This window comes from Acanthochromis polyacanthus, chromosome 12, assembly GCF_021347895.1.
Source record: "Acanthochromis polyacanthus isolate Apoly-LR-REF ecotype Palm Island chromosome 12, KAUST_Apoly_ChrSc, whole genome shotgun sequence".
NCBI lineage: Eukaryota > Metazoa > Chordata > Actinopteri > Pomacentridae > Acanthochromis > Acanthochromis polyacanthus.
Genome location: NC_067124.1, coordinates 9439996 through 9453598, shown reverse-complemented (window position 1 = coordinate 9453598; position 13603 = coordinate 9439996). Strand labels below are relative to the sequence as shown.

General features: G+C 41.2%; 1 protein-coding gene across 1 annotated transcript in view; it reads right to left on the bottom strand.

Moving 5' to 3' along the window:
* Positions 1–13603, bottom strand: part of ascc3 (activating signal cointegrator 1 complex subunit 3) — a 424683-nt gene that overhangs the window by 369542 nt on the left and 41538 nt on the right. The window contains 1 exon segment of the mRNA XM_051957275.1: positions 10013–10590. Coding sequence (XP_051813235.1) covers positions 10013–10590 — 578 coding nt within the window.

Here is a 13603-nt window from a genome sequence, read left to right as displayed (position 1 = left end):
CCAGGTGAGTCAGCAATCTGTGCGGCAGGTAGACGACTGCGTCATCCACACCAATATTCGGTTGGTAAGCGAACTGCAGTGGGCCCAGATTAGGGCTCACCTGGGGGCGTAGGTTCCTGAGGATGAGCCTCTCCATGGTCTCCATGGGCCACAGGTCTGAAATGGTTTGGCTCCCTGGGGTTCCTGTTTTTTGAGACAGGAACTAGGCAAGAAGTCTTCCACAACACAGGAACCCTCTCCAGACTCAAGCTCAGGTTAAAGACGCACAGCAGCACCTGACAGAGCTGGTCTGCACAGTCTCTGAGGAGTCTGGAGCGTATTCCATCAGGACCTGTGGCTTTCCTGGTCTTGATCTTTTTTAGCTCACTTCTCACCTGATCAGCTGTTATGGAGAGGCTGGGGGTTGAGGACAATGACAGGAGAGTGGGTGATGGTGGTGGTGGTGGGGGGTGACAAGGAGACTGTATGTGGAGTCCAGAGGGGGTGGAGGGTGGTGGTAGGAGGAGAGGTGTTGTTGGTGGTATAGAACCCTTTCACATGACATATGCATACTTAATTAGGCAGTTGTGCGCGCAGACCCGGTTCAAAACAAAGCCTGTTTACCTGGCCAAGGCGTGATATTGCAAGCACATATTACGCTAAATATGCCTTCTTGTTGTGCTGTCGGCTGTCAGAATCGTAGTAAGGCAGATGATATGGCTGCTGTGACAGCGACCAGGTGGAACTTGCTTTGTTACCGCGGCTAAACGTTTGGTGTATTTAATACTGATTTCCGCGTTCTCCGGAGCAGTCGTTACGTTGATATCACAGTTCCTGCTGATATACCGGAGAAGCCGTGAGCCCGTTGTGTCACTGACCCTGTTTCTTAGAACAAAACCTTGAGTTGTATCCTTCCATTGAAGCAGTATTCAGATGACCGGTGAATTTAGTCTACCCACTCAACCTGCAGCCATTGTTGGTTTCAAAGGGGGTAAAGCATGGTACTTTATAAAGCTTGTGGAAGCAGGACCAGTTGCAATAAAAGCAGACCAAAAGTGAACACACCATCAGAAGACAAATGCATCAAACTTTGCTCACTAACAGATAAAAAAGCAACTTTTCAAACATACTAAATTTACTAAATAAAGAAAACAAGACTCTACTCATTAAAAGTTCTATGCTATCTAGTCACAGTCTTATAGGATGAGTAGTCTTTCTAAACCATTTCTCTAGAGAGAAAACCAAACACTTGATGTGGACTAAGACATAGCATTTCACAGCTGATCATAGACAAAATCATGTTTACTGATGAATCCCAATTACAGATTAGCGGCAGTAACTGAAGGGTGCATGTAAAGACACCAATAGAAGAGACTATGATACCACAGCATTTTAAATCCACAATGGTATGAATACTACAGTCTACCCTAACTGATTCTACAGATTCAAGTTATGGGATGCTCCAAGTTACGGGTTATTATATTCCACTAGTGAATACACTAAGAGCGATTCACAGAACCCTGGGGACCATGTTGACCTCGGCGTGTCACTCACCTTGCCTTCTCCAGCAACGCTGTCAATCATAATTTCTGTGCAAGGTAGGGCTGGGCAAAAAATCGATTTAATCGTTTTATCGAATTTGTTGCTAAAAAAGATTTTTATTTTGCAAACTCGAGTTTTTCCCCCGCAGTTTTCCGGCATCTTTCGTTTTCCATCCGCCCATTCCTCGTGGGCTTCCGTAGCGCGGTGTCACACAGTCCCCTTCCCCGTGGCAGCGGCAGCATGTAACAGAGAATTCATTCAAAAGAAAGGCACAGCTAACTCAATCATTTGGAACTGGTTCGGTTTTGATGCTTCAGACGAACAACAGACAAAGCCTCGCTGCAAAGTATGTTTAATACTTAAGTGTACCGCCGGCGGTACACTTACTAATTTGCATAGGAATTTCAAGAATGTCCGAAGGCTCCAAACGCGATTATACAAACACTATACGCCAATGGAAAGCTTAGATTCTTATGAATCCGCCGGTATAAACCACTTTCAGATGTGATTACAACAGCGGGTAATATAAACACATTTGTCCGACAAACAACGAATATCCATCCATCTGTTCTCTATACACGGCTTCAACGCACACAGCGCGACTCGCATTTCCGGGTTCATTATTACACACAAATGAAAATATTCCACAAAAAACGGCCATAATCCAACCTTCTACATCCAGACGACACAAGCCAGTAACATATTTTGTCCAAAACATGTCCTGAAGTCGGTATATAATCCACGAATCGGTCGTTTTCAAGGAAATGCACCTCGCGATGCGCGTCGAATATTCCCTGTATTTCTCGTCATATTTTTTTATATACAAATAGAATATTAGCAATTTTTTGTACTGAAAATGGCTGGAATTGACTGCAGCTGTTGAAAGTGTTAGATGCAAGGTATGTTGTACCCAGTCGCAAGTATTTCGCCGATGTGGCGCTGCCTCACCTGTACAATACCACTCGGCAAAAGATCCGCAACGAGCTGGAGGAGGTGGCCGGACAATGCAGCCGTACATGAGTCTCACAGCGCAACGACAGCTGGACCATGCACAGCATCTGCCTCCAGACAGCATATTTCCCCGATTACCACACCGGTGAAATAATTGCCCACGGATTAAAAGATGCTCTCAGTTCCTGGGGAAATTGTTGAATTACAGAGCCTCATTAACTTGCGTCATTAACTTGTTCATTAAATTGTTTACATGCATTTTTTTTTATTCTGAGGACAATTACAGCAATAAAGTTACTTTTGACAGTATATCTGATGTCTGCAGTAATTTTTAAGTGCATTGAAAGAAAAAAATCGAAAATCGAATAGAAACTCGAATTTTTCTTTAAAAAATCTGAGATTTTTTTTTTTAGACCAAATTGCCCAGCCCTAGTGCAAGGTGACCCGACATTCATCAGTGAACAGGACGGTAGCCCAGTCTGAATGGCCCAAAAAGAAAATTAAGTTTTTGGAGTGGCCGAGTCAAGGTCTGGACTTCAATCAATAAATTAAGATGCTGCGGCAAGACCAAAAAAGTGCAGTTAATGTTTGAAAACCATGTAATGTGGCTGAATTACAACTATTCTACAAAGAAGAGTAGACCTAAACTCTTCCATGACAATGTCAAACATTGATCACAAGGTATCGCAAATGATTAACTGCAGTTGTTGCTGCCAAGGGTGACCAAACCAATTTGGTTTAGAGAGGCAATTACTGTTTCACTAACCCCTAAATCCCACATAACGCGAAACTGGCGCGCCACACAGCGCCGCGCTCTTGAATCGTACTGCACAGCACTTAGAACCCATTCTTTTCTATCAGACAATTTCCACTGCACACGCTGCGGAGCGCCAGCGCCGCGTCTCTGAAGCGCCGGCGCGCGCCACGGCACTGGAGATTCGCTTCAGGTCTATTTTCTGCACTACCGCTTCAAAACCTCGTAAATTCACTGTCGTTGAGAAAGCACCAGACAGGAAGTTAAACCGGAACTTTCAAAATAAAACACAATGCACGACCTCTCGGACGTAAATTTTTTCCTATATGTTGTTTTTACACCTCCAGAGGCACGAGCATCAGGTTAACAGGGTCCCAGATACAACATGACGCCATGGGCGAAGAGAAATTACCGTTTTTATATAGAATAAACCATACAAAATTAACTATTGGATAAAGAAAAGCACTCATTTGAGATCAAAACATAAATCATGTACTCAACCATGCTAGAAGTACTATAAATCACAGAGCAATTTGTAGAAGCGAAATGAGGTGTGGTTTATTTATTTTCTGTTTATATCATGTGTTTTTATCACGTGATATCGCTGTTCACACGAGAGCCTCTCTGAGGAGCATCCGGAGGAGCATCCGGACGGCGCGCCGCTGTGCGCTTTGACTTTCGGAGCAAGACAGCGGCGCTTCGTTCCGTTGCACGGCGCGATCGCTTTATGTGGAATTCCGGGGTAAGATGAAACAGGTTTTAAATGAATCTTCAATAAATCATCTTCTAAAAATTGTATTTTGTGTCATGTGGGTTATATCTGTCTAATATAGATAAAAAAATATTAGTTTTACTTATGAGCCTGTGATGTCCTCACAGACAATTACCACATGTAACCAAATGACTTCCCACTCCACTCCTGGACTGAGCAACTACCACAAAATGTCAGCAATCCAGGGTCACCAATGAGAAAAAAAATAAGCAAGTCCTCTCTATTGTTAGCTTTAATGGCAGAGCCTTTAAACTTTACTGTTGACTTTGGAGTCACACAGAGGTAAAATCATAGAGAGCCTGCAGGTGCACTTTCACTTTTTACGTCACACACACACATGTGCATGCACACACATCTAAAGATGTCAGTGGGAGAGTTCTCTTCCAAATGTCAACTACGTGAGGAACAGTGGAACAAACTGTAACCAGAAGAAGTTGTACAATCCACCTCTGTGGTGTATTAATAGAAAGTAGGGAGAGGGGGAGAGAAGGGGGTTGGTGGGAGAGGGGGTGGTAGCGGGCAGGGTGGTGTACTGTTGAGATACTGTTGTGCAGCTACATGGACAACATAAGAGCCTCGAAGTATAAGAAAGACAGAAAAAAATAGATAATAGATTTAAAAAACACATAAAAATGCAGAAGAAAATGATTAAGACACCCTTGGCTCTGCATCTCTATATCCAAGCAGTACTTTTTATTATATTGGAGTGTCATTTTGTATGAGTGAATGCAGATGCAAACAAGACTTTACCAGTGGTTGTTCTTAATCACCATACTAAAAAAGCCCCCAAAAAAAACATGCCTTTGTCAAAATGTCTTTGTTCCTCCATCGTTTTCTCAAGCATGAAAACATTTTAACAAGATGCTGACTTTCACAGTGTCCTCTCACACATACAAATTTTACATATACAGTCAAGCATTTGGATATGATGTCCCTAAGGCTCTATGCTTCTGCAATTTATTAAAGTTGGACATGTAATAGTAGAAACTACATTTAAGTGAATATGTGTGAATATGAGGATTACCAGAAGTGAATATGAAAGTGAAGGCTTGAAAAAAAACAAATACCTATTAGAAAGATATCAAAGGAGGTGTGTCAAACATGGCAGTTCTTCTGTTATGGCTTGGGCAGGTATGACAGCCAGTGGAACAGGCATACTATAATTTAGAGATGATTTTACTGCTGAACAAAGAAATAGGATGAATAAAGGTATTTAGGGGCATTCTGTGTGCTCTGATTTGGTTAAAAGTATCAAAAGATGTCAGAATTTGTGCACTGCATTTGTGCAGAAAATTCTGCCTCGGAGACGAGATGCTGTGAGATCGAGAGATTCTGTGAGAGTGACGAAATTCAACATGGCGGCCCCCAGCTGCCAGATTAGAACTACCGTATTTTCCGCACTATAAGGCGCACTTAAAAGCCTTTAATTTTCTCAAAAATCAATGGTGCGCCTTTTAAGGAGGAGCTTCATCCGGCCGAGTACTAAAAATGACCAGTGTTGAAAGTTTCATATTGCACACACTTTTTAAGATAAGGTATGCAACCTGTACATTTTTAGAGACCTTTAAACACCAACTTTACTGTGAAACCATTTTTTTTTCATTTTGAACAACTGGATTGAAATTAAATACTGTTGAATTATGGAACCCGAAATTACATCTTGTATTTGCCCCAAGCAAAATCTCATGCAATATTTAGACCCTCCAGAAAAACGCGATTATGCAATCACATGAATTCCCGCATTAATCACCGAAATGCCGCTGATTATGCGGGGGTCAATTATTTACCTAAAGGCCGCATAATCCCCACAAAACAGCGCATGATTCCCACAAGAATCTCACATTTTCACGAAAAAAAGAGAAATATGCGGGTCCCGCTTGAGTTCACAATTCCCGCATAAAATGAGAAAACTATAACCAATATAAATGGAGTTGAGAGTGAGTTTTTATGTGACGCCCAGCCTGATGGCATCAGTTTGCGCATTCACACACACTAGAAGCACAAACTGATGCGGAGCATGGCGCTCAGAGATGAAAAACAAGAATGGCGAATGCGCAAAGATCACATTTACCTACGAATATTTCAGCCAGAGACCTGGCAAAACAGTACCCACATTTACAGCACGAAAGTGGGGGAATTTTTTTTGCCAAAAGCGTAAGAAGATAAATTAAGGGGCAGTTTATGTGTGTCCGAAAATCAAGTTTTGAGAAATCGGCACTTAAAGTTTATGATTAATGATGACTCATTATATAAGCAATCAAATTTTAAAAAATCATCAGGAGAAAGAATACATGTTTAGGTATATGATAATCATCTTTTTAAAAATTTGACTTTTTCACCCAAATCTATCATATTTGAAGGAAAAGCTCGCCCTTAACCCGGTGCGTCTTATGTGTGCACTGAGTTCCAAAATCTGACTGTCGGACCATTTCCCACCAACATAGGGACGTAATACATACACTACACACGCTGGCAGCAATAAGCCTATTACAGAACATTACCTAAAGCTACGTACAGTACTGACTATTATCCGAGCTTTCACGAAAGCCAACATCATTGCTGAACAGCCACTCGGCAACGAGACTGACTCCGACAATGACGAGAGAGAACCTGGCATGTTTGATGTTGAAATTGCCCAGCTGTTCAATTCAGATACAGAAGATGAGGACTTTGATGGATTTGTGACAAAAGATTGATCAAAAAATGTGAGTGCATTTTTAAATGCGTAGTAGAATCAAGTTCTACCATACTCACTGTTTTGCTTCTGTTTCCTTGTTTTAGCATGCGCCCAATAACAAGGCACACCTTATATATGGCTTCAGTACAGAAATAAACCCTATAATCGAGATTGCGCCTTACAATCCGAAGTGCCTTATGGTGCAGAAAATACGGTCGCCATTTTCTCGACTCATTTATATTTGAAAAAACAACCTAAGTAGCCTGCTCAAGATCGTAGAAGTAGTGCTAAAAGTGGAGGACTTTGAGAGCTTTATTGACGACTACCTCGTCCGGGGCACTATGGAAGACTTAAATTCCGCTCTGGTCACCTAGAACCCAAGCGACTAATGGGACATTGAACCACCTTTTTAAAATAAGTTCTTACATATCGAAAATTTAGCTGGCCTGACTGATAATCCAGTGTTTCCCCTCCTATCCCCACCGCCTCATTACAATTTTGCCGACATTGCCGCCTCACTGGTCCACACCAAAAAAAAAAGTAATGCTAAATATTAGAGAGCATTGACACATAAGTCCGGTATATTCGCCGCTGAAATCAACAAGTCAGAATGACAGCCTTTTCTCGCCGTGGGTGAAGACAGCAAGGCACATCCCCGTTGGTCGGTAACACTCAGTTCTCCTATGACATCCCGCGAGTTCGTGTTTCAAATGTCGGTCGTTCCGATTGGCGAACAACGAGCATGGCGGACAAGAAGCGGCAGCGCTCCATCGTTTCGTTTTTTGGGGCTAAAAGCAGGTGTGTATCACAGACATATGTCAAATTAAGTATCAAAACTATCGCATGTCATCAAAATAAAGTGAGCAACGCAGTGTAGGCATCGATCTCGCTTCCTTTACTGAGTTTGCTTACTGTTTTGTTGTCCGCGGCAATACGAATTGACAGTGACTGCAAAAATGGCTCCCGTTTAGGCATGGGCCGGTATGAGATTCTGACGGTATGATGATAACCTTAGGCAAAAATTTCACAGTATTATGATTGCAGCTCTAAAATGTTAGAGAGTAAACTAGCTGTTGTTATCCATCTTAGCAATAAAGATTGATGAAAGAAAAAAGTTGTGGATAACTTTTTTTTAACTAAGGCAGATATGGTAACTAGCATGCTAAGATAAATCCTTAGCAAGCTAGTTACCATATCTGCCTCAGTTAAAATATAAAAAAGTTACTAAAAGATAGAGATGAAGAAAAGATAAGATATGGTAGTTACCATATCTGCCTCGGTAACAAGCTCATTTCACTAATGTCAGACGCTAATACGCTCGTTCATTTCAAGACAGCATTAACTTTACCTTTAATTTAGCATACAGCGATGGGTGGTGCTCCCGTAGATGCGCTATCATATTCGATGTATTGCCTCCTCGGGCTGCCACTGTCCTCAAGCACGTTTTGCACGTCGGGCGACCTTCTTCCCCCAAGCCGTGGCCGTCTGGCTTTTTACGGTAGCCGAAGTATTCCCAAACAGCCGACTTAGTCCGCTTGGACGGCGGATAAAGTTCCGGGGACTCGCCTCCTTCAGCCATCACATAGCCTGCAGAGGTGCCTGCTTGTCACTCACAACAAACGCAGGTGAGCGGGGGGAGGGGCGCTTTAGGCTGCAGCTTCACACAGCGTGAGGGACCTCTACTTTCTCCCTGATGAGACGTCACATTAAAAAAAAAAACGCTCATACCGCAGGAACGGTAAGACGGAAAATTTTAGTGGTTTAGAAACCGTGACTTTTTCATACCGTGGTATACCTTAAAACCGGTAACCGGCCCATGCCTACTACCGTTAAAACATTTAGGCATGACAAAACCCGATCTCACGAACGAGAAAAATTATTTCAACTGAATATAAAGTTCCCAGTTTCTTTTGATAAAATGATTTATAGAGTGCCCGAAATTATATCATTCAATGGCAAAACAAATTCTGTGTTCAAAAAGGTAACAGTTTTGAAAACAGAACTAACTCCTTCAGAAAACCAGTTGTTAACCCAGAGTTGAAGTTTTCTTTCATATTTTTAAGTAAAATGAAGGTCATGACATAAGCTTTTTATTATAAATAAAAATGAAGTGGGAATTTGGTACCTAACGTAGTTGTTTTCAGAAAAAAAGTAAAAGTCACCACTTGATTCCAGATTCAAGTCCTTTGTCATCTTTTTCAAATTTGTAATAAGAACTGATGTGGCATTTTGGAATGGCTTGTGGAAATCTGACCAGAATATAATAGACTGGACGAGTTGACATGTTTTGATCGCAAGGACAAATGGGTTTATATTTGTCATATTTTCTCCCTATCACTAATTTTTAGAAAAGAAACATGCAAATTTTATTTAATTTAGTTTTGGAAATGGCTACAAATACAACAAAATGTGCTCCAAATTGTGCCAGAATGCCCCATTTTGCATCTTGATTTTCAAAATTTTTCCGGGGGGACATGCCCCCGGACCCCCTAGTTGCTTCGCGCCTCCGGCACAACCCACCAACTCGCAGCCATTTCAACCCAGGGGAAACACTGTAATCTGTTGAGACTTCTTCAATCATCTTTCCCTATCACAAAAAAACATGCTTAAAACATGGGCAATACCAGCTGAAATAAAAGAATAATTCCATTTTGTCCAAATAATAACAATTCTTGAATACATCCATCTACTTTTCTTTTGTAGACGGCCAAAGATGTGTTTGTTTCTTCATTTTTGAGTTTGGTGTTTTTAGCACTTGGCAACCAAATGATTTGTATATGACCTCTTCTGCTCTGTACATAACAGCCAGGGATATTACAGTTTACAACACCACCTTCTCATAACACTACATTGCCCAATATATTTGTTCCCAAACAGTTAAAGAAAACAAACCTCATTCCCATTTGATTTTCTTTTTTCTTACCTTTCAAAAGTTTGCTTAAATTCGCTTGACATTTAAATACAACCATGGATATTCACACTCACGTCACACCAGCTGTGGAGGTTAGAAAAGAACCAGGCCTGTACTCTTTGCAACTCAAATTTTCAGGTCTAACTCAGCTATTTGGGGTACATTTCTTTGTGGAAAACTCACTGAAACACTTTCAATTTCACCCAAATCATCTCACCAAAGGATAAAGTGAGGGTTATCTACTGGAAGAATGGTGCTCAATCATGCCAGCAGAGTTCCAGAGACTTAGAGGATCAGTGCCATGATGCATTAAAACCATTCTGGCAGCACATGGTGGACAAGCACCTTACAAAGATACTTCATGATTGTTTTTCCTTTAATTTGTAACTAGTCTGTATATTAGGCTGCATTTCTTTTTGCACATACCTCATTCTGCAGCTCATCATCACTCCTGTGTGAGGCCAGCATCTCAAATAGGGAAGTGCACAGCTCCTCTGGGTTGGATGAAATCATGTTCCCCCTATCCAGATATCTCTCCACTTCTGTTTGAAGGATTGATCCATCCCCAGAGCTCAGTGATCTCTCTGAGCTGGGCACATCTTCCTCACGGTTTACCTTTTTCCCACTCTGTTGGCTGTTGAGGAAACTGATAAAGTCTAGACTCACACTCTCATCATAGACACCAGAGCAGGTCAGGTCCTCCAGTGGGTCCAGTGTGTAGCAATCATATGAAAACGTAATGTTGCGTCCAAAACCAGAGTCTCGCTGGGGGTTGTGACGGGAGCTGTGGGTCTGGATAAAGTCTTCAATTTGGGAACTATCAAGTGGAGCCACCAGCCGTGCCACACAGGCATGGGAGGCTTCAGCTGCTGATAATGGAAAGGGGCCAAACATCTGTTTAATGACCCAGGTCTCCTCTGTGCCCACATGGTCTTTGTTGCGGAATGTCTCGAACAGAAAGACAGCTGCACTTTCAATAGCTTCCTGAGCATGTTCAGTACCCACTGTTAAAAGAAACACAACACAATTAAATTATTATGTGAGGATTTCAGTGGCACAGTGAAGGAAAAATTAATAATGTGTGGACTCTAGAAAATGTCATTTATGTAGTCTCATGTCTCATTCATGTCTTTCTCTCATCTTCAACTGTCCTAAAAATTATGGTCTCAAGCAGTGGTGGAGGAAGTACTCAGTTCACATACCTTGCTGTGAAAAGTCACTAAATACATTTACCGGTAGTCAAATGCTGTAATCAGTTATAGAAATGAGGAATGAACGATGACAAGATTTAGTATACCATCAACAAACAACTAAGCAATCATTTGAAAGGACTAATGAACAACTGAATGGATTACTGTTTAAAGCAGTCTTATTCAATGACCTGTGTGCAGCCTAAGAATCATATACTATAGTCGGTATCTCCAGTCAATAAAACAGTATGCTCCACCAGCCAAAAACATTTATTGTACAGAGGTTTATTTAGCTGCTTGACCTACTGCATTACCACTTTTAAATACATTCAGTCAAATATGTCTCTGTCAGTGATGTTAACTTACATTGAGGGCTCATGTTCAAAACTCATTTAATGGACTACATTCAACTACAATTCACTGAGAATTTGAAAGAAGTAACAAAACAGCAAGGACAGAGATGTAAAAAAACCTGTTGTTGGCTGGATACTCTGAGTTGTTGGTTCCGGCTAGTTGTCCAACTTGCCTAATGGTAAAGTCTCACCCTGACTATGAGAAACTTCCACGGAAAGGACAATTAAAATTGATGAACCAGTCATCATTTTAATGATGATGATTATTAGGATTGCTGCAACAGTCACCTTCACCTTTTCTATTATCATTAGTGGTACCGAGATAGCAGTGCTGTTTTATATGACCATTAAATCTGAGCTGTGCACTATATATAGTCCCAGAAAAGAAATAGCAGCTCTGAGCAGTAAAGGCTACACCATGAGCTCCCTGTTTAAGGCTCCTGTACCTCATTTAAATAAAAATCCAAACAATTCATGCTTAAACAGATCAGCACTTAACAAGAAAGGATACAGTGCAATTGTCCAATTAGAGGAAAAAATGTCAGAGGAACAGAGGAAGAACAGAGTGAAGATGGTTGGAGAGGGAGAGGAAAGTGAAAACAGATGAAAAGGATTTAAACCAATTAAAATGGTCTAAAGGCATCAGACTTCTTGTACGTAACCAAACAGAATGGTTGGTTTCATCGTCTCAAAAGTATGCTAAAGAGCGAATTTTTCTGTGCATCCACCAGTCACAGGTTGAGCCTGGTATAAAGTATAAAGAAGTGGAGAGCACCATCACAACAAATACCGTTTGTCTTAACCCATCAATGAAAAGTAAAAAAATAACTAAATGCAAATCATCACAGGCTTTGACAAGAATTGACGCATGAAGTTTAGCTACAGTGGGTACGGAAAGTATTCAGACCCCTTGAAATTTTTCACTCTCTGTGTCATTGCAGCCATTTGCCAAAATCAAAAAAGTTCATTTTATTTCTCATTACTGTACACTCAGCACCCCATCTTGACAGAAAAAAAACAGAAATGTAGAATTTTTTTGCAAATTTATTAAACAAGAAAAACTGAAATATCACATGGTCATAAGTATTCAGACCCTTTGCAGCGACATTCATATTTAACTCTCATGCTCTCCATTTCTTCTGATCCTCCTCGAGATGGCTCTGCTTCTTTATTGGAGTCCAGCTGTGTTTAATTAAACTGATTGGACTTGATTAGGAAAGGCATACACCTGTCTATATAAGACCTTATACAGTGCCTTGTGAAAGTATTCGGGCCCCTTGAACTTTTCAACCTTTCGCCACATTTCAGGCTTCAAACATGAAGATATAAAATTTTAATTTTTTGTCAAGAATCAACAACAAGTGGGACACAATCGTGAAGTGGAACGAAATTTATTGGATATTTTAACCCTTTAAGCTTCAGTCAATTCCAGCCGTTTTCAGTACAAAAAATCGCTAATATTCTATTTTTAAATAAAAAAAATTACGAAAAATACGGGGAATATTGGACGCGCATCGGGAGGTGCATTTCCTTGAAAACGACCGATTCGGGGATTTTATACCGACTTCAGGACATGTTTTGGACAAAATAGTTTACTGGCTTGTGTCATCTGATGTAAAAGGTTGGATTATGGCCGTTTTTTGTGGAATCTTTTTTTTTGTGTGTAATAATAAACCCGGAAATGTGAGTCGCGCTGTGTGCTTTGAAGCCGTGTATAGAGAACGGATGGATGAATATTTGTTTTTGTCGGACAAATGTGTTTTTCTCACCCGCTGTGGTAATCGCATCTGAAAGTGGTTTATACCGGCGGATTCATGAGAATCTAAGCTTTCCATCGGTGTATAGTGTTTGTATAATCGCGTTTGCACCCGTCGGACATTCTTGAAATTCCTATGCAAATTAGTAGGTGTATCGCCGGCGGTACACTGAAGCTTAAAGGGTTAAACTTTTTTAACAAATAAAAACCTGAAAAGTGGGGCGTGCAATATTATTCGGCCCCCTTGCATTAATACGTTGTAGCGCCACCTTTTGCTGCAATTACAGCTGCAAGTCGCTTGGGGTATGTCTCTATCAGTTTTGCACATCCAGAGACTGAAATTCTTGCCCATTCTTCCTTGCAAAACAGCTCGAGCTCAGTGAGGTTGGATGGAGAGCGTTTGTGAACAGCAGTCTTCAGCTCTGCCCACAGATTCTCAATTGGATTCAGGTCTGGACTTTGACTTGGCCATTCTAACACCTGGATACGTTTATTTATGAACCATTCCATTGTAGATTTGGCTTTATGTTTTGGATCATTGTCCTGTTGGAAGATAAATCTCCGTCCCACTCTCAGGTGTTTTGCAGACTCCAACAGGTTTTCTTCCAGAATGGTCCTGTATTTGGCTCCATTCATCTTCCCATCAATTTTAACCATCTTCCCTGTCCCTGCTGAAGAAAAGCAGGCCCAAACCATGAGGCTGCCACCACCATGTTTG